The sequence below is a fragment of the Chiloscyllium plagiosum genome, chromosome 24, assembly GCF_004010195.1.
Source record: "Chiloscyllium plagiosum isolate BGI_BamShark_2017 chromosome 24, ASM401019v2, whole genome shotgun sequence".
NCBI classification, from domain to species: domain Eukaryota; kingdom Metazoa; phylum Chordata; class Chondrichthyes; order Orectolobiformes; family Hemiscylliidae; genus Chiloscyllium; species Chiloscyllium plagiosum.
In genome coordinates, this window is record NC_057733.1 from 47,938,005 (window position 1) to 47,959,558 (window position 21,554).

General features: G+C 41.4%; 1 protein-coding gene across 1 annotated transcript in view; it reads left to right on the plus strand.

The window, feature by feature from the left end:
• rgs9b (regulator of G protein signaling 9b) overlaps positions 1-21,554 on the plus strand; it is a 91,422-nt gene that overhangs the window by 61,587 nt on the left and 8,281 nt on the right. Inside the window, exons 10-17 of the mRNA XM_043715031.1 lie at positions 1,775-1,804; positions 2,122-2,183; positions 5,031-5,144; positions 5,314-5,429; positions 7,632-7,719; positions 11,803-11,941; positions 12,587-12,672; positions 13,460-13,583. Of these exons, the coding sequence (XP_043570966.1) occupies positions 1,775-1,804; positions 2,122-2,183; positions 5,031-5,144; positions 5,314-5,429; positions 7,632-7,719; positions 11,803-11,941; positions 12,587-12,672; positions 13,460-13,583 (759 nt within the window). The remainder of the gene's footprint in view (positions 1-1,774; positions 1,805-2,121; positions 2,184-5,030; positions 5,145-5,313; positions 5,430-7,631; positions 7,720-11,802; positions 11,942-12,586; positions 12,673-13,459; positions 13,584-21,554) is intronic.

Below are 21,554 nucleotides of genomic sequence, written 5' to 3' on the forward strand. Positions count from 1 at the left end.
TATTGGGCCGAAGGGCCTGTTTCCACACTGTAAGTAATCTAATCTAAAAAAAATGGTTGGCTGGATTGGAGGCTCAGTGGTCAGCATTACTACCTCATAGCGCCAGGGACCCAGGTTTGATTCCAGCCTTGGGTGACTGTCTGCGAAGAGTTTGCACGTTCTCCCTGTGTCTGCGTGGGTTTCCATTGGGTGTTTCAGTTTCCTCCCATTGTCCAAAGATGTGCAGGGTCGGTGGATTGGCCATGATAATTAGGAGGCTGTGATGTCCTTCAAAGGTGACTCGATGGGCTGAATGGCCTCTTTCCGCACTGTAGGGTGTTTATGATTCTATCAAGGTTAAAGGCAACTGGATTATTTAGAATCATTTGCGATTGCTGAATTCTGTCTAACACACTTGACCAGAGCAGCCAAAGCATATTTGCTTGTCACTCACTTGGCCTTTCCCGAGTCTTTTCAGTCTCATTAATTAGGAAACACTTCTGCATTTTTAAAAGCAGTTGTCAGCTGCTGTAAAATAATTTGGCTTAATGCCCAGAATCACTCTGTAAAAGTATTTTGAAGGCATGAGAGTTAGTCACTTGTTTTTGGCAAACATATTTCAAATGATTTTACAAGAAAGACTTTTCCATTCCATTTGATTTTGTGTTAAACCTGAATTTCATAAATTTTCCAAAAAGATGATGCATTTTGTGAAATCTGCTGCACACAGCATTATGTACAGTACATGGCTTGGGCAGATCTTGAACAGAAACCTGTTGTACACCATCTAGTGGATTGGAATGTGGTGGGTTCTTGTGATGCAGTGGCAGTGTGTCTGTCTCTGAGCGAGAGACTCTTTAGTTGGCTGTTCTTGATAGGGCATTGTCAGCTGACTCAGGTTTACCAATGAGAAGCAGCCATTAATTCAAATGGGTAATGCATGCACATTGCTGGTGCTGGGAATTGATTAGATTAGATTCCCTACAGTATGGAAACAGGCCCTTCGGTCCAACAAGTCCACACCGACCCTCCGAAGAGCAACCACCAAGACCCATTCCCCAACATTCACCCCTGACTAATGCACCTAACACTATGGGCAATTTAGCACATCCAATTCACCTGACCTGCACATCTTTGGATTATGGGAGGAAACCAGAGCACCAGGAGGAAACCCACGCAGACATGGGGAGAATGTGCAAACTCCACACAGACAGTTGCCCGAGGCGGGAATTGAACCCGGGTCTCTGGCACTGTGAGGCAGCAGTGCCGCCCCAATTGTAATTACAATTGTATGGGAAAAGGCAAAAAGAGAGAAAATGGAAATGGTGCAGAGTTCCATTTTATGACACCAAGAATGGCACAATATCCTGACCTTCCTTCATTATCTCTTCAAAGATTTCAAGTGCTTTCGAAATGTGACTTGTTGTTGACAATGTTTAATTTTATAAATATCAGGTCCTTTGCCAACTGTCGCCCAGACATTTTTTAGTCAATGGGAGAACACTCTCTTAAATCCACACCAGCAATTTTTCTGTATAATCCCTAGTGATTAGAGAGTGATCGTCATTTTAGACTTAAATTCGCACTGAGAGATCAGCATTGCAAGTGCTCACTCGTTGGCTGGTCCTTATTACAAATGGAAAAATGTAAGAAACCTTGACAAATGTCATTAACTAAGCAAGCAGAAGTGGCTCCGTCTTAAATCTGAACTCCACTGTACATAGTACTTAACAATGACATGATACTTTGATTTTAAAAAGTATTGATCATTCTCTTGTACCTTTTCTTTCAACAGAAGAAAACATATGATTATTACAGGAGAGAGGTAAATATTGTAGCTTCATGTCCATGATTCAGTTGGATGGATTTTCTGCAAGATTCCATTTACTCTTAAAAAAAATTTGAAATAAAACCCCATTCTAAAATACTTTAATTGCAAAATTTATTTTTTTTTCTGGTCAGTGTTTCTTTTAAAATAAATCTATTTCCATATCACAAGATTTGGAACATCTGATGTGAAAGTCAACTTCACTTGGTGGACTGATGTTTGTAGGTTTACAAAAGAAGCACTCGATCATTTGCTTGATTGTACACGTGGATAGATCTCTGGGCTGTGTTTAACTGTCTGTTTCTCTGTTGTAGATTCTGTACTATCAACAGGCCCTGGTCAGATCCAGGGTGAAGTCTTCTGTCTCCCTAGGAGGGTATGTCCTACAGAATGTATCACCGTGGAGTGTTTGTCTTGGTATGAAACAAGGAAAAAGTGAGGACTGCAGATGCTGGAGATCAGAGTCAAAATGTGTGGCATTGGAAAAGCAGAGCAGGTCAGGCAGCATCCGAGGAGCAGGAGAGTCAACATTTCGGAGCCCCTCATCAACGCGCTTCCTGATGAAGAGTTTATGCTCGAAACATCGACTCTACTGCTCCTTGGATGCTGTCTGACCAGCTGTGCTTTTCCAGCGCCACACCTTGTCGCCAGGACATTGTGTCAGCAGAGGCTCAGTCACTGTTGCCTCACAGTGCCAGGGACCTGAGTTCAATTCCAGCCTCGGATGACTGTCTGTGTGGAGTTTCCTCTAGGTGCTCTGGCTTCCTCCCACAGTCTAAAGATGTACAGGTTAGGTGAATTGGCCATGTTAAATTGCCCATAGTGTTCAGGGATGTGTAAGTTATGTGCATTAGTCAGGGGAAATGTAGAGTAATAGTGTAGGGGAAAGAAGGGCTTATGCCCAAAACTTTGATTCTTCTGTTCCTTTGATGCTGCCTGACCCGCTGCGCTTTTCCAGCAACACATTTTTAAGCTCTAATAGTGTAGGGGGAATGGGTCTGGATGGGTTGCTCTTTGGAGGATCAGTGTGGGCTTGTTGGGTCAAATGGCCTGTTTCCACACTGTAGGGATTCTATGATAAACAGAAGGGTTCAATGATTTATTGGTTGTAGCTTTTTTGGTGTTGCATTGCAGACAAGACCAGGTGTAGTCTTCAAATAAAATGAGGTCATAGAGGAGAGGAGCAATCAACCAGGGGGCAGAAATATAAATCAGTTCTTGTTTAAATTTTTACATTCTTTCCTTATTCTTTGTAATAACTCAGGAAGCCTGACCAGAAAGGAACATGGTTTATTGTTGAACACCAAGATAGAGCCACTTCTCATGGTGAATGTCGGCTAGTCCCAGTCGGGGAAAGGTAGTCATACACACCCATCCCCTGGTCTGCTTTATATATTCTGTTCAGATGCACTTTGAGTCACCTCTGCTGCAGGTGGGACTTGAATATGATCTTTTAGCTCAAAATGTGAGATATAATCACTGTGCCACAAGAGCTTTCTGGGTCTGCTTTAAGGTCTTATATTTCTGGAGAAGCCAAGGCACCCCTGCATTTCAACTTTCTTCTTTTAACCTCTTCGTGTCTCTCCTTCTGTCAATTCTCTTCTTAAAATCTCCCACGTTGACTAAGGTTTTGGACGGTCATCTCCTTGTGTTGCTTGGTACCATTTTTTTTTGCCGGACAATCACTCCTGTGATGATTTATTACATTCAAGGTGTCACGTAAATACAAACTGTTATTTTTGATGTCGGTTAAAGTTCAATTTGATACACACGTTTTATAGTTACATAACTGGGTCTGCTTTATGGATATTTTCTGATCAATCTATTCAGGGATGTTACTACACATCTCTGGAGCAGATGGGTCCCAGTCCTCCTGGCTTAGAGTAGGGGCACTACCACTACACCATAAAAGCCTTCGGTCTGCTTTATACAATTTAAGATTTTATTTTAAATTTAATCTATTTTTGTAATCAACCTGTTCAGAGATTTTAATACACACCTCTGGAGCAGGTGGCATTTGAACTTGGGCCTCCTAGTCTAAGGATAGGGATACTGCCACTGTGCCACAAAGAGGACTCAATTTTCTTTTATTTAACATATTGTTCCAATCAAACCATTCAGAAACTTTATTACACACCTCTAGAGCACATAGGCCCTGAATCTGGGCCTCCTGATCCAGGAGGTAGGAACCACAAAAGTGCCCCCCCACTCAAGGATAATGGGCTCTGGTGATGATTTCCAGTGGGTGGACCATTGCCTGTTACCAAGGCAACTCATACTCAATGAGCTCCATGGTGATTAGTGATTTTCCCCATTGGGCCTTGTAGGATTTATCACACCCCCCCCAAACAAAATCTGAAGGTTCCCTCTTGCTCCCGTGATGAAGGGGGGGCCCATGGCCCCATTCCTGTTGCTTTCCAGGTCTGATCAATCGAAGGTCACTGCAGGGGGTTTGTTCTCGGTGGCGTGTCCCTCAAAACTGTCACCTCTGTGGATTTAATTAGACATTCCCCATTTTAGGGGTCACCTTATAGAGGTTTATAAAATCATGAGGGGTATAGATAAAGTGAATGGCAGGTGTCTTTTCCCTTGATGGGGGAGTTTCAAGGCGAGGGGGATCATTTTTAAGGTGAGAGGAGAAAGATTTAAAAAAGGCATGAACGGCAATTTTTCTACACAGAGAGTGGTTTGTGTGTGGAATGAACATCCAGAGGATGTGGTGGTTGCAGGTACAGTTACAATGTTTGAAATACATTTGGATAAATACATGAATAAAAAAGCTTTGAAGGAATATGAACCAAGTGCAAGCAGGTGGGACTAGTTTAGTTTGGGATTATAGTCAGTATGGACTGATTGGACCAAAGAATCTGTTTCCATGCCTTATGACTCTATGACAATCACTCTATAACCATACACATACACATTTATAGAACCATAGAGATGTACAGTACAGAAACAGACTCTGATCCAACTCATCCATGCTGACCAGATATCCTAAATTAATCTAGTTCCATTTACCAGATTTGGCCCCTATCCTGCTAAACTCTTCCTATTCATGTACCCAGGTGAAAAATTGATGCAAAAAACATGATAACAAGTTGTGTACATTTGCACAATATTTAACACAGGTATATATTCTACATATTGTCTCTACAATATCTATAGTGTTTATTATATTATGTTGCACTAAACATCAATTTTTTTATAAAATCCTTTCCTCCAGAATGATGAAATACTGTGAGCAGTATTTTACCCATGACCCTATAATGTCAGGATGCCTCCCCAGCAATCCTTGGCTCACTGATGACACAACATTTTGGGAACTCAACACTCCAATGTAAGTGCTCAGGCTGTCATGCTAAAGTTAGAAACCCTAGAAAGTGATGCTTCCTTTTATCTGCATTATAGCACAGCAATCTAATCCTTTCCAAAGAGGGGACTTGCTTTGCTGTTCAGAGGTGACTGATAACTGCCACCTTTTGTTTTGCTGTCGGGTTCGGCTGCAGGGCGGATAACCCAACAAAGCTGCGAGTGGAGCGCTGGACCTTTAGCTTCGCGGAGCTAATGAGGGATCTCAGAGGCCGTCAGAATTTTGAGCTGTTCCTCAAAAAGGAATTCAGCGGTACGTGAGGGCAGATGTTGTCAGGACTAGCTCAAACATACATAATGGGATGTGATGTTCTCTGAGTGTCTGGTGACTGATGGGTTAATTTATTTGAGGGGTCTATCCATTGGGGTATGAAATTGGGAAAGATGGTTGTAAACTGGTGAGGCAGCAAGTGCAGCAGGAATGGCTTCCTATTGGTCTCTGTTTCTCATGTTGTTAAAGAAGGTGGGAAGACTTGGGATATGGACTACAAAGTGTTAGGGTGAATAATGTTATACATATGACTTAGGAGCAGGAGTAGGCCATTCAGCCCCTCAAGCCTGACCTTCAATTTAGAGTCACAGAGCTGTACAGAATAGAAACAGACCCTTCGGTCCAACTCGTCCATGCCGACCAGATATCCTAAATAGATCTAGTTTAATTTGCCAGCATTTGGCCCGTTTCCCTCCAAACTCTTCCTATTCATGTACCCATTCAGATTCCTTTTAAATGCTGTAATTGTACCAGCTTCCACCACTTCCTCTGGCAGCTCATTCCATACATGCACCACCCTCTGCATGAACAAGTTGCCTCTTAGATTCTTTTTAAATCTTTCCCTTCTCACTTTAAACATATCCCCTCTACTTCTGGGCTCCCCACATAAGACTGATCTAATTGTGATCTTACTTTCCTGCTTACCCCCCATAATCTTCGACTCCCTTGTCAGTCAAGAGACCATCGAAGTCAAGCCTTATAAAATGGACAATAACCCAACCTCCACTGCTTTCTGGAGAAGAGAATTTCCCAGACCAATCAGGGAAAACAATTATCTTTGTCTCCATTTTATTGTATATTTGGTCTAATTTTTAAAAATGTTTGCATGTTTTTTTGCTGGCCAGTGCAGCATTTATTACCCATGCCTAATTACCCAGAGGGCATTATTGCTGTGGGTCTGGAGTCATTCATAGGCCAGACCAGGTAAGGACAGCCACTTCTCTTCCCTGAAGGAAATTAGTGAACCAAATCAGTTTTTATAGGAACTTGGGAAACATAGGAACAGCAGTAGGACATTGAGACCCTTAAGCCTGTCCCACCATTCAATAAGATCATGGCTGATCTGTGGCCTAACTGCATATTCTATGTTAGGCCCATATCTCTTTGTGCCCTTGCTTAAGAAAAAAGATTGTCTCAGATTTAAATTTAACAATGGAAGAAACATTGACCACCATTTGAGGAAAAGAGTTCCAAATTTCCACTACTCCTTGCGTTTGGACGTGCTTTCTAATTTCTCTCCTGCCCTCATTCTCAGACTATACCCAATGGATCTGGAATCTTCAACAAATAGAAATAATTTATCTTTATCCATCCTGTCTCTCCTTGTTAATATCCTGAAGACATCGATGTGACCATCCCCTTAACCTCCTAAATTCTTGAGAATAAAGGCCTAATTTGTCTAATCTTGTCATCCTTGTAACACTATGTTGAACTCCCTCTAGGGCCGAAACACCCTTCCTTTATGGTAATCAACAGTAGTTACATGATCGTCATGAGGCTAATATTTTATTAGATTCCGGTTTTGTTATCTGCCACATTGGAATGTGAACCCACTTCCTCAGAACATCAGCCTAGAATTCCACGTCCAGTGATACCACCATCTCCCCCTTTAGCTTTAATCTCCTATGTACTGACCATGAGTCCAAGATGCTCTCCTCAAAACTCTTTACATGCAGCATAGTGGATAAACACCTCCTGTTACAGACTCTGGTGGAGCTTCTGCCGCTTTCCAGATCTCAACATAATCATGTGGCAATCACGTGTCATTACTCCATAAGTTCTTACTCTTAAACAATGTCTCCTAGGTCTAAGCACTCCCAATTTAAAATTTAAGTTTTCATATATGTAATTTCGAATTCTAGGAAGAATGGTAATTGAGAAGCAATGCCTCAAATGGTTTTGAGAACATGGAATTCGCTGCCAGGGAATAATTGAGGTGATTTGAGTAGGTGTATTTAAGGAGAATCTAAACCTGTAGGAGAGAAGGACAGGCAGGGTTATAGTGACAGAGAGATAGCTGAGAAAGAGTGGCATGAGGCAGGGCCAATGGATTTGCTGTTGATTGTTTGAGCTGTATATTATTCATATTTTAAAATAGCTTATTATCTTCTGAACAATATCGAGTTATCTTGTGTGTATATCTATGGCGTGACAGATTGGTGAATCTTAATGTTTACATTTTAGGAGAGAACTTGGCATTCTGGGAAGCGTGCGAAGATTTAAAGCATGGAGAACAATCAAAGGTTAAAGAAAAAGCTGAGGAGATTTACAAGTGAGTTGCTGGGAAACATCCTCAACAATAACTACAACTCGCATTTATATAACACCTTTAATGGAGTGAAACATCTCAAGGCACTCCACAGGAAATTTATTTAACAAACTCTGACACTGTAACATGAGGAGTTATTAAGTCAGATGAACAAAATCCTGGTCAAAGAGTAGGCTTTCAGCAGCATTTTAAAGGAAGTGATGTAGAGAGGCAGAGTTTGAGGGAGAGAAATTCAGAGCCTAGGGCCTAAGTATCTGAAGGAATGGGAGTCAATGGTGGAGTAATGGACCGTTTCAGAGGCATTAATTGAAGTGTACAAAGATCTCAGAGAGTTATGGACTGGAGAAAGTTACAAAAGGGGAGATTGTCTCAGAAAGGTTTCTGAATTCAGGATCACAGAAGCCCAATTTGATCCTGGAGTGAAATGCTGTGTGACATGCTGGAAAAGAAGGTCGCAGTGCACTTTATTCAGGAGTCACCTAACTCCTTACAGCAGGTCCTCACTTAAAGTTGCAGCTCTGTTCCTGAAAATGGCAACTTTAAATGAAATAACTTTAAATGAAAGTTGGTTCTGCATAAGAATCAATGTTAAAGCCAGAGTTGGGTTCAGGTTGGGAAACTGCACCATGCATATCCAGTATATTTCCAGCTGAAATAACTTGTAAAATAAAATGAATCTCTGCAATATGTTACAGTATTTATTAAAAAAATACTCACCTATTGTTCTGTACTTTTAGATTGACCAGTCTCCATCTATTGGTAGACATTTGTCAGTGCAGGTGACCAGCTGACCAAGATTAGCTGCACCGACTAATGTCTATCAAGATACAGGCCAGGACTTCATAGTGGGACACATCAGCTAAGAACTCAACCAGGGTAAGGGAAGACATTGGTGAGGGCAAAAGACAGGCAGTGAACCAAGGGTGGGGGTGTAGGGGAGTGAAGCTAGAGTGGGAGAAGCAACTGAAGATCCCAGTACTTGCAACAGACTCTGGGAACTTTAAAAGGAACCAGCAATGGGTGATGGGGAAGGGTAGGAGAGATGGATTGTAAGACTGAGAGTAGGAATGGAAACATTGGGGAAGAGGTCATATACGCATTGCAGCAGGTCTGTGACAAGTCATATTAAAGCAAAAACAATGTTAAATTAATAACAAAAACATAAATTGCTGGAAAAGCTCAGTGGGTTTGGCATCATCTGTGAAGAGAAATCAGAGTTACTGTTTCGGGTTCGGTGACCCTCAGAACTAGTAAGGGTTTTGGGGAAGGGTCACTGGACATCTTGAAAAATGTCCATATTATAGAGGAGGGGTGCTGAATGTCTCAAAATGCATAAAAGTGAATAAATCCCCAGGACCTGATCAGGTGTACCCTAGAACTCTGTGGGAAGCTAGGGAAGTGATTGCTGGGCCCCTTGCTGAGATATTTGTATCATCGATAGTCACAGGTGAGGTGCTAGAAGACTGGAGATTGGCTAACATGGTGCCACTATTTAAGAAAGGTGGTAATAAAAAGCCAGGGAACTATAGACCGGTGAGCCTGACATTGGTGGTGGACAAGTTGTTGGAGAGAGCCTTGAAGGACAGGATTTACATGCATTTGGAAAGGCAAGGACTGATTATGGCTAGTCAGTGTGGTTTTGTGCATGGGAATTCATTTCTCACAAACTTGATTGAGTTTTTTGAAGAACTAACAAAGAGGATTGATGAGGGCAGAGTTGTGGGTGTGATCTATGTGGACTAGAATAAGGTATTCGACAAGATCTTTCGACTGGTTAGCAAGGTTAGATCTCATGGAATACAGAGAGAACTAGCCATTTGGATACAGAACTGGCTCAAAGGTAGAAGACAGAGGGTGGTGGTGGAGGGTTGCTTTTCAGTTTGGAGGCCTGTGACCAGTGGAGTGCCACAAGGATCGGTGCTGGGTTCGCTGCTCTTCGTCATTTATGTAAATGATTTGAATGTGAACATAGGATATATAGTTAGTAAGTTTGCAGATGACACCAACATTGGAGTTGTGGACAGTGAAGAAGGTTACCTCAGATTAGAATGGGATCTTGATCAGATGGGCCAATGGGCTGAGGAGTGGCAGATGGAGTTTAATTTAGATAAATGTGAGATGCTGCATTTTGGAAAAGCAAATCAGAGAAGGACTTAGACAATTCATGGTAAGCTCCTGGGGAGTGTGCTGAACAAAAAGATCTTGGAGTGCAGGTTCATCCTTCCCTGAAAGTGGAGTTGCAGTTAGATAGGATAGTGAAGAAGGCATTTGGTATGCTTTCCTTTATTAGACAGAGCATTGAGTATCGGGATTGAGAGGTCATGTTTTGGCTGTACAGGACATTGGTTAGGCCACTTGTGGAATGTCGTGTGCAATTCTGGATTCCCCCCTATCAGGAGGATGTTGTGAAACTTGAAGGGGTTCAGAAAACATTTACAAGGATGTTGCCAGGATTGGAGGATTTGCTGGGGCTGTTTTCCCTGGAGCATTGGAGGCTGAGGGGTGACCTTATAGAGGGTTATAAAATCATGAGGAGCACGAATAGGGTAAATAGGCAAGGTATTTTCCCTGGGGTGGATGAGTCCAGAACTAGACGGCATAGGGTGAGGGGGGAAAGATTTAAAAGGGACCTAAGGGGCAACTTTTTCAACAGAGGGTGGTGCGTGTATGGAATGAGCTGCCAGAGGATGTGGTGGAGGCTGGTACAATTGCAATATTTAAAAAGCATCTGGATGGATATATGAATAGGAATAATTTAGAGGGATATGGGCCAAGTGCTGGCAAATGGAACTAGATTAGGTCAGGATATCTGGTCAGCATGGATGAGTTGGACTGAAGGGTCTGTTTCCGTGCTGTACATCTCTGTGACTCTATGACCCGCAATGTTAACTCTGATTTTTCTTCACAGATGCTGCCAGATTTGATGAGCTTTTCCAGCAACTTGTTTTTGTTTGATTTACAGCATCCATGATTCTTTCAGTTAAATTAATGTTTTGATGCTACTTTATTAATGATGCTGAGGTGAAACAACATTAAATGAGTCAACTTGAAGTGGGAACTTGAGGTACTTATATTGAATTACTTTGCTTCAATGAAAAAAATTGCAGTGTAAATCCTGCCAGAGAGACAATCATAACCTGGCAGAGGGTAAAAGGATAAAGAATAGCATAACATTAATTTTAAACTAATAAGGAAGAATAAAGTATAACGGAGGGATTAGTCTCTTGACTGAGTCAAATGTTCAAGTCACACTCCAGAGGTAGGAGAAAGTGAGGTCTGCAGATGCTGGAGATCAAAGTTGAAACTTTATTGCTGGAACAGCACAGCAGGTCAGGCAGCATCCAGGGAACAGGAGATTCGACGTTTCGGGCACAGGCCCTTCTTCCTGAAGAAGGGCCTGTGCCCGAAACGTCGAATCTCCTGTTCCCTGGATGCTGCCTGACCTGCTGTGCTGTTCCAGCAATAAAGTTTCAACACTCCAGAGGTATCAGCACAACGTCTAGGCTGTAGTGTAGGACTGAGGGAGGTTTGCACTGTTGGAGGTTCTGGTTGTCACATTGAGATGTTAAATCAAGATGCCATATGTCCTCTCAATAGAATGTAAAAGATTCCACAGCACGTTGTAAGATTGGGGAGTTGTGAGAATTATATGTGCTCAAATTGGCTGTTGTATTTCCAGCATTTCAAAACCATTTGCTCTTGGAAAGGCTGTCCTGATATCTGCTAATGTGCACCAATAGCATATTCTTGAGAAAGGAACAATAGTTACACATTATGCAGGAAAGCATAAGCCAATTTAGATGCAGTAATCATTGAACTGTTGAACTGTTGAACTAAGGTATTAGATTAGTGGCCAGTCTATTCGTTTCTGTAAGCCTTATTAAAAGGGTTCAGAGGACTTTGCTGAGTTGTTAATGATTGCAGGAGCAGCAATTATTTCTGCACAGGAAATATCACCTTCTTTCTTGCACCTCTTAGCCCACAGCCTAAACTTAATGATAGCATGTTAACAAACACGAGCAGCCTGCAGTAAATGTTTCTTATGACTTGCAAAAAACTCACTGATGTAGATCTCTTTTACTCTAGAACATTCCTGGCACAGGGTGCAAGGCGTTGGATTAACATTGATGGGAGAACCATGGAGATTACTGTGAAAGGCCTGCAACACCCACACCGTTATGTGCTGGATGCTGCACAGACTCACATCTACATGCTGATGAAAAAGGTCAACCATTCTTTTGTCTTTCTCTTGGCAGGTTTTCCAGTCTTGTCATATTGTGACCCCTGAGTACCCAGTTTTAACGGGTAGGCAGATGCATCAGTATTGCCCATTTTCTTCTCAATAACATAACTCCTGATCAAGATCTCAAGGTGAACAAAAGGGCAGCTTTTTGATGAGCAGGTTAAGACCCCATACAACGTAGGGGTGGAAGTAGGCCATTCAGCCCATTGAGTCTGCTCCCCCACTCAATGAGATCATGGCTGCTCTGATAATCCTCAACTCCACTTTCCTGCCTTTTCCCCACAACTCATGATTCTCTTCCTAGTTAAAAATCTATCTCTGGATTGAATATACTTAATGACCCAGCCTCGACATCTCTCTGCTGTAAGGAGTTTCACAGATTCACTTCCTCCTGAGACAAGAAATTCCTCCTCATTTCTGTTTTAAATGAGTGAGCCCTTATTCTGAGATTATGCTCTTGAGTCCCAGACTATCCCACAGGGGAAACGATCTCTCTGTGCTTACCCTGTGAAGTCCTCTAAGAATCTTACATGTTTCCATAAGGTCACCCCTCATTGTTCTAAACTGCAGTAAGTTGAATTTCATGCTGACACACTTGCCTCACTACTCCTTGTTTCTCATACACAGGATTCATACCCTCGTTTCTTAAGATCCCCCATTTATAAGGAGATGCAGAGTAAGGCTCTTATTCCTGAAGAGACCAAGCCAAAAAGGTGAGTATCGCAGTGTTTCCACTCTTAGACTAGTCACATTAAACTGGCATTGAGTTATGATTTTGGATACAATGTCTGACAGGGCAATAGAAGCAAGTTTAGTAGAAACTTACAAATGAAAACTTTTAAAATCTGCTGGCTATGGGCAAAGAGCAGGGAGAGTGGGATAAATTGAATAACTTTCAAAGAACTATTACAGGTTGATGGGCCTATCAACAAGGAGAAAGTGAGGACTGCAGATGCTGGAGACCAGAGTTGAAAAGCGTGGTGCTGGAAAAGCGCAGCAGGCCAGGCAGCATCCGAGGAGCAGGAGAATCGATGTTTCAGGCATAAGCCCTTCTTCAGGAATGAGGCTGGTGTGCCAAGAGGGCTGAGATAAAAGGCCTATCAACAAGTCATTTGTCTGCTTATCCTTTATTTTCTCTCTTTCTCTCTCTGTCTCTCTCTCTCTCTCTCTCTCTCTCTGTTGTTTCTAGTTCTGAAGGAGGATCATAAGAGTTGAAACAGATGCTGCCAGACCTGCTGAGTTTCTTTGGCAATTTGTTTTTGTTTGTTTCAGATCCTCGTAGTTCTTTGTTTTATTCTTGCACAGCTGCAGCTCAATTCGATGAATATACCAGAGGCCAGGGATTTCTGATGTATATACCATAGTTGTCGATTATTAACTAACTCCCACCAGTGCAGGCAGTGGGCTGAGTTGTTTATCTGTCATAAATAGGTGTACAAACACAGAAGGAACAATGAGATTTTTCATGCCTGTTAAATGATGATATTTTGTTGTTTTCAGTAACTTTCCCTTCATGAAGAGACACAGACGCTCCAGTCCGAGTCCTGTCATCTTGCGGCAGCTCGAGCAGGAGGCCAGAGCGAAAGCAGCTGCCAGTGGCCCGAAGGTGGTCGATATTACACAGGTTATGAGCAAGTTAGATCGCAGGAACCAGCTGAAACAGGAGCCTTCCAAACAAGAAGCATAGGAAAGACCTTCAGGAAATGCTAAACCATCACCTCTGCAAAATGTCTAACAAATTAACCACTTAACACAGACAGGGCATTTAATCAGAACTCGAAGTATGAGAGGATGGGGCACTAGCACTTGCTGAGCTGTCATATTGTTTCATTGTGACATCCCTCCCCTCCCCTCCAGCATCTCCTTTTCTGCCCATCTTTCTGCTCCACCAAACTCTTCCCCTTCACATCCCACCTCTGCCCTTCATACCACTCCTTCCAACCTCCCATCCATCTCCCTTCTTGCCCCCCTCTTGCCTTTCAGCCCCACCTTCCTGTGCAACACCCCACAGTGGGTAAGGAAAATTCTAGGCAATTTCACTCAGGTGTTGTTTGTAAATGACACACTGTTCACACGGGATAAAATTGTTTGCTAATCCTTTATATTTCTTGTTTGCCAATCACGATTTTAAAAACTCACTCACAGGATGTGACTAGCCAGGCCAGCATTTATTGCCCAACCTTCCTTATGCAAAAGGGTAGTTAACAGTCAACCACATTGCTGTGAGTCTGGAGTCAGATGTATGCCAGACTGGGAAAGGGCAGCAGTTTGGTTTCCTAGAAGGCAGACGGCTTTTTCCTTGACAATCAGCAATACGGTCATCATTAGACTCTTAATTCCAGATTTTTAATTGGAATAAAATTCCACCATTTGCTAATTTGGGATTTGAACCCAGGTCCCAAGGCATTACCTAGGTTTGTGGATGAATACCACTAGGCTGTCTCCATCCACATTTATGGTGAAGTGCATCATCACTTCACTTGCATGAAACAGTTTTGTGGAAAACTTCTTCTTAACATACTACAAGATCCACAGCATTCCCAGTTACCAGTTATAAATCCTTTCACCATTAAGAGCAAATACATATAGGCAGTGGGGATCTATTTATTTTTATTTATTTATTCAGTCATGTGGCATGGTTGTCGCTACCTGAGTCAGCATTTTTTGCCCATCCCTAATTGCCCCTTGAGAAGGTGGTGGGTGAGCTGCCACCTTGAACCACTGCATTCCATGTGCTGTAGATTGACCCATAATGCCATTTGGGAGGAAGTTACAAGATTTTGACTGAGTGTCACTGAGGCTTAGCCCTTTATGTTACACAAGGAACCTTATTGACCTCCAACTCAATGAAATGAGGCATCTATTAGTTTTATTACCACCCAGCCCAAATGCCATTCTGCGATGAATATACTCAATGTCACTTTGCCTTTGGAAAAGTGTTTGCCCAGGTCAACAGGCTTTCTGACAGGGGAGGAAGAGAATCAGCTTTCGGGAAATTCCCGGTGATTGCCTTGAGCAGTGGATTCCAGGTTAATTATTGTATACTTATAAAATACCTCCTCTCGTCTGACAAAAGCATCTCAAAGCACCTGTTATAAGTGATTACAGTAATTATGTAACGCAGTCACTGTTAGTATGTGAAAAAAGGCAGCAAGCCATTGTGCATTCAACAATATCCTGCAAAGGCCAGTAAGAGGAATGAGTATTTCACTCATTCTTTGGTCATTAAACCTTTGCCACAACACTGAAAAGATTCCATTCACTGAGATTCTTTAACCTTTACTGAAATGGCCAGACTGGGCCTCAGTTTCACCTGAAGGACTAGATTAGCCCTCGAACCCAAACTCAGGAGCAAGAGTCTGTGATCCCAGCTGAAGCTAAACGGTAATTTTTTAAGCATGAGGTCCCAGCACAGAGCTTTGTCCTTTAGAAACAGGTTCTGTGCAAGTAATTTTCTGCCTGATGTATATTGGCAGGAAGGCTGCAAAATCAGCCTTAATGCTAGCTTTTGCTTGACAATACTTTTATGTGAAGCACCTTGGTATGTTTTACCCTCAGTAAAAACAAAATTAAAAGTACAAGTTGTTGCTCTCAGTACAACTGCACCAACAACATGTCATTTAGATTTCAGCTGCATAATTTGCTTTGCAGGGATTGTCAAAGAATTATTTTCATGCAAGCAGTGTCCCATTATCAAATTGTTCATTGAGATTGATTGATGCATTTGGTTTTCTATTGGTTTTCATGTGTAGCCCAACCTTCCCAGTTCCTTACACCACCATTCTGTCTATCCAACCACCTCGCAGACCGGCCTGCATCCCCTCCCATAAACCATACCATGACACACCTCAGCTTTCAAGAATCTCCACAATCACAAGCCCATCACCATCTCATATTTCTACATTTCCCTTCGAGTCCTGAGTATGTGCCTATCTGAAACCATACCAGTTAATGTCTATGCAAATTTAAATAATGGCTACTGAAAACACAGGAGCCAGTGATAGTTGATGTACAAGCTGAAGATTTTGCTGTTTATTGGTGAGATCTAATATTATGTGTCTTCAGCTCATTATTTTAGACCCTGCATTGGTGGGTGGAGGGATTCTGAAGGTGGGTCTTTACAAATCTACTCCTCACACACATTGCTGGACAGGCAACTTAGCGACAAGAAGACTAATAGATGGCCTTTATATCTAGATAATTAGGGTTCAAGGACACAGAATTTATGCTGTAGTTATTAAAAAAAATGCTGGTTAAACCCCAATTGGAATACTGTGAGCAGATCTAGGCACCACAACTTAGGAAGGATTGCTTTGGAGGGAGCAATGTAGGCTTACAATAATGATATCAGGTCTTCAGGGTTAAGTTGTGAGGAAACATTGTACAAATTAGGTTTGGTTTCTGTAGAATTTAGAAGGTTAAGGGTGATCTGTTCGAAGTCTTCAATATACTAACAGGAAATGTCAGGGCAGTTAAAAATAAACTATTTCCACTGGTTGGGGATTCCAAAGTTAGGGAACGGGCAATGTAAAAATTAGGGCTGGACCATTCAGGCAGGATGTTAGGAAGCACTTCTACACACAAAGGGAGGTAGAGGATTGGAACTCTCTCCCACAAACAGCAGCTAATGCTCGGCCAGTTGTTAATTTTAAATCTGAGATGGATTTTTTTTTGTTAAGCATAGGTATTAAGGGATATGGGCCAAAGGCAGGTATGTGGAGTTAGGCCACAGATCAGTGGAACAGGCTTGAGGGGATGAATGGCCTACTCTGGTTCCAATGTATGGAAAAGTTCAACCTGGTCACATGGCTCATTGACATCTCAGGGGAGCTGTAAAGTAATGGGTACCAGGTCTCAAGGGCTGATGAGAAGGGGAGCAGAAAAATATTCTCCAAAAAAAATCATAAAAATAAAGAATAACAATTGCACTTAAAAATCTAGTGACAGAATGCAATATAAATACAGGTGTAGATTAATTACCTAGCCCATCTCAAGTCTTAAATGTGAAATTGTGTCAAGTTTATTAACATCCCAATGCTGCTGTCAAGATAAATGCTTGTTTTACGAAAATTAGCTATGAACAAGTTCAGTCATACCTTTTAGATAATTTCTGTCTGTTAGTTACTAAAGCTGTGACACAGTGAGAATAAGTTAACAAGCTGAAACAACATAGGTTATGGCAGTCTTGTACTCAGGTTTTTGCCTCATGATCATGGAAACTCAGCACAAAACCAGAGCAACCAAATGCTGCTCTTGTACAGAGGCCACTTCACACAAAACCTCACAGCGTAGTTTGATGTTCAGGTGGGTGTGAGGCACTGTTGGCACTGCTGACACTCCTCAAACTTTGCATGAACATTTTCCATTGTCCCTGCAGTGGTGTTGAGAATTTTGGACATTTGCTGTACTGAGAGTGTGAACTGTCTGCGGTGAGTGAGGGAAGACTACTTAAGCCATCAGAGACTATCAGCAACCGTCTCTATAGTGACATATCTTCAGATCTTCCACTGTATGTGTCTCATGACTCTGTCAACCCACATTCTTTAAGTAAAATGATTCAATATGTACGTCAGAAAGGAACCAAAGCGATATTAAAGTTAACAGCATTGTTTGTTGCTGCTGTTTTAAAATATTTCTTCTTGGCTGCACTATGAATACTTTTATTTAGGCAGTAATTACTATATAAGTGGTTGTACTAATAAAAGATATGGCTTGAGAACAGTTTAAATTATCTTGTAATTGTAAGCCAACAGCCCTGAATGTTTGAAGTCTTTAATATATAATTGTTGAGGGAATTTAATTTGTTTATTTCTCCCTCCTGCCTAATATCCAATAATTTTTATACCCATTGTATATAAATAGACTAGTTCTAGAGAAAGCAGGGGGCTTCTGTTTGATAGAATCAAATCACCACCTCAAATCGCAATTGTGTTTTGTTTCTGGAAATCGTTTAAAATAATTTATTCTTGTTATAAAAGATCTTTGTACTTGAATATGACGTTGGTTTGGGTATCCTGAAATTGTGGTTGAAACATCTGGTTGGGAGCAAGAGGGTCTGGAAAGAGTTATATCAAGTTTTTTCATCTCAAGCATATTCCCGTGGGTAGTCCGTGACAGTACACATTATTCACCATCAGTAGGAAAGACTCTCTGGCTTCAGCAGCCTCTCTCATGCTTCTGTTTTGAAAAGGTCATTGTGTTGGTCTCATTTCTGTCCCTTGCTGTTATTTAGGTAGCCCTGTCATCTTCCCGTCGGATATGCATAAACAGTCTTACATCTTTGTTTTTTACTTTTTGTGCAATGTTGTTAGTTTCTCAGTCACAATCTGCTCTGAAAATATCATATAACATAGTTAAGAGGTTCTGCAAACTTTACAAAGTAAACTAAGCTCACCATGATACTGATTCACTAAAATAAAAGTAAATCAAATTATAGGGTAGTATACTGTCCCACATACAAACTACAGAACATGCAGTAAGAATGAATTGCCTCTAAGAAAACACATAAGGAAGCTATACATAAGATAACACAGTGGTAATAGGAGGCTTTATAGAGTATAATCCATAGGTCATGAAGAGCTTTATATACAATACAGCAAACAGCTTCCTACAAGGCAACAAAAGATGTGGGAGGCTATTTATCAGATAAGAGTCTGTTATAATGCATCCATTCAGTTTTACAAACTCCAGAAACAGGCTCAAGTAATTTACCTGCATCATTACAACCTGTTTTGAGGCAAGTTTGAACTTATAGTGTTGGAGATATTTTATTCCAGTCTAATTGTCTGTGCAGTAAACAATCTTATAGTTTTAAACTAGTCAATCCAGCTTGTATTACTGGTTCAGCTGCAGTGATGACGTGCTGGAGTATGAGACTAAATCAGGGTGTTATTGAACAGGGAGAAGTTGGTTTTGTGATCCATATACCATGTAATTGCTGGTTACAGCTGGGTCACTGTGGCGTGGGAGGGAGCCGCAGAGCCCACCGTACCAGAGAGATTGGAGAGTAGCCAGTCCCTGAGTTGCTTTCTTGCAAAGCCCAATTTAACCAGAGCAACCACCTGGGGACAGGTTTCCTCAAAGCCAAAATTGGCATTAGTAAAACAAATAGGAGAATGAAGGGTTTGGACAAGTAACTGGAATTCCAGTATCCCACATGATTCATACCAAAGTGACAGTTACACAAGGTTATTGAAACAGATTGCTACTGTGATATATCCTTCAAACTGCCATGGTAATTTCTTGTTTTCATTGCATGTTGCAAACAAGAAATGACATTGCAGTTATTTTCACGGGTATGCTGCAAACAATCTAACCACTGTTATCAAAGGCTCCATCTTCCAGCAACAAGGTAAAATAGACGAAAGTGAGGACTGCAGATGCTGCAGTTTAGAGTCGAGTGTGTGGTGCTGGAAAAACACAGCAGGTCAGGCAGCATCCGAGGAGCGGGAGAATCGATGGTTCGGGCAAAAGCCCTTCATCAGAACTGAAGGAGTATTTATAACTATAGTGATTAGTGACAGTAACACAAGCTGAAATTTCTCATCAAAAATCTGAAAACATCCCAGAGACCTAATGATGTAGAAGGAGGCAGTCGCCCCCCCCCCTTCGAGTTCAATATACAAACACTGAATACGAAAGATCAACTGGTCAATACTGGTCCCATGTAACTATGATGCTTTGTGCCTCACTACGTATATATATGTGGGGGAGGCAAATAATGATATAAACTTAGTTCAACAAAGCTGAAAAATGTGGAAAATTCTTCTCTTAGGAAATAGCAAATGGTTCAAGAGAGCAGTCTGGGCCTGATTATTGTATTCATCCAAGATGATCTCTGACCCAGCCAACAATAGGAACAACCCTCAACTGAAGAAATTCCACAAATTACAGGCCCACAAACCCCTGACAAAAGAAACACCTTCTGACATCTAACCTAGTTCTGGTCTTAAAAACTAAAAACAAAATGCTGTAAATCTGAAACAAACACAGAGAATGCTGGAAAATCTCAGCAAGTCCAACGGCTTCTGTAGAGAGAGAAACAGAGTTAACGTTTTGAGTCCAGTATGACTCTTCTTTAGGTTTGAATTTGGGAACTGAATTTTGACGAAGAGTCAGACCAGACTCGAAATATTAACTCTGTTGCTTTCTCCACAGAGGCTGCCAGACCTGCTGAGTTTCTCCAGCACTCTGTTTTATTTGGTCCTAAATGACATTATGTGATAAACACTGGACGTATGCTACACATGGTACTTTTAAAAACTAAATTCCACAAATTAGAGCTCCTCTGAAAGAGTGTGAGGTGGATTTTCAGAATGACGTCTCTTGTCTGCAGATCTTATTTCATGTTCATTTAATAAAAATAAAGTCGTATCAATCATTGCACATCTGCTTTGTGTGATTTCTGTTACGTCTGGATGATGTTGCGTCAAACTCAGGTTTATTCACGTTTGCTGTTGTGTGTTGCATTAAATCACTTCAAATCTGCTTCATTTTCATTGTGTCTTTCACGCACTGGTGATCAAAGATTCTTTTCATTCCATGAATGCCACCATTGTAGTTGATCTTGATCTGATGCCTTTTTGCATCTCTATTTGAAAATCTAACACCTACATTTTTCTTAGCAGAAACATTTTCCTAACCCTTTTGTGCAGGCTCTGATATTGCCTATATCAGTGGTTGACTTAGTATTTAGTATGCCTTCATCTTGCACTAAGCTGGAAATGATTAGAAAGCTCCAACTGATGATATGGTGAGTGACTGGACTGTTTTGGGACCCAATATCTTGGCTTTAAGGAAGGAAGGACGCCTGATGCTAAGAATGTGCCTATGCCATTCTACAATCAGATGCACTTGTGGCCCTGTCCTGCCACAATGGGTTTTTTTTGTAGGAAGTGGTTTTTGCTGTTATATCCTGTTGTTCACAATTTGGTGAGCTGATGTTGTCCTGAGCTGTGTGTAACTTGTTTTCCTTTTAATGGCTGTGCCAGAAATAGATTTCCTCTAAAAATGTAAAACTAAACTAGAGAATGAAAGAATGCAAGGGATTTTCCTTTTACGTAGTATCAAGTAATATAATCTTTGTCAATGCGTAAGAAAACAGAAGCTAAAATGGATAAAGGCAGCAAACGTTAATGAAAGGCAAATCATGCTTAATCAATCTACTGGAGTGTTTTGAGGATATAACTTCAAAAATTTTTGAAGATGTAAGGTCTAATAGATAAGGGAGAACCATCGGATGTGATCTGTTTGGATTTTCAGCAAGCTTTTGATAAGATGTTAATGAGCAAAGTTAAAACACCTTCTTTGAGGAGGTGACCAAGCATGTGGATGAGGGTAGAGCAGTGGATGTAGTGTACATGGATTTTAGTAAGGCATTTGATAAGGTTCCCCATGGTAGGCTTATGCGGAAAGTCAGGAGGCATGGGATAGAGGGAAATTTGGCCAGTTGGATAGAGAACTGGCTAACCGGTCAAAGGCAGAGAGTGGTGGTAGATGGTAAATATTCAGCCTGGAGCCCAGTTACAAGTGGAGTTCCGCAGGGATCAGTTCTGGGTCCTCTGCTGTTTGTAATGTTTATTAATGACTTGGAAGA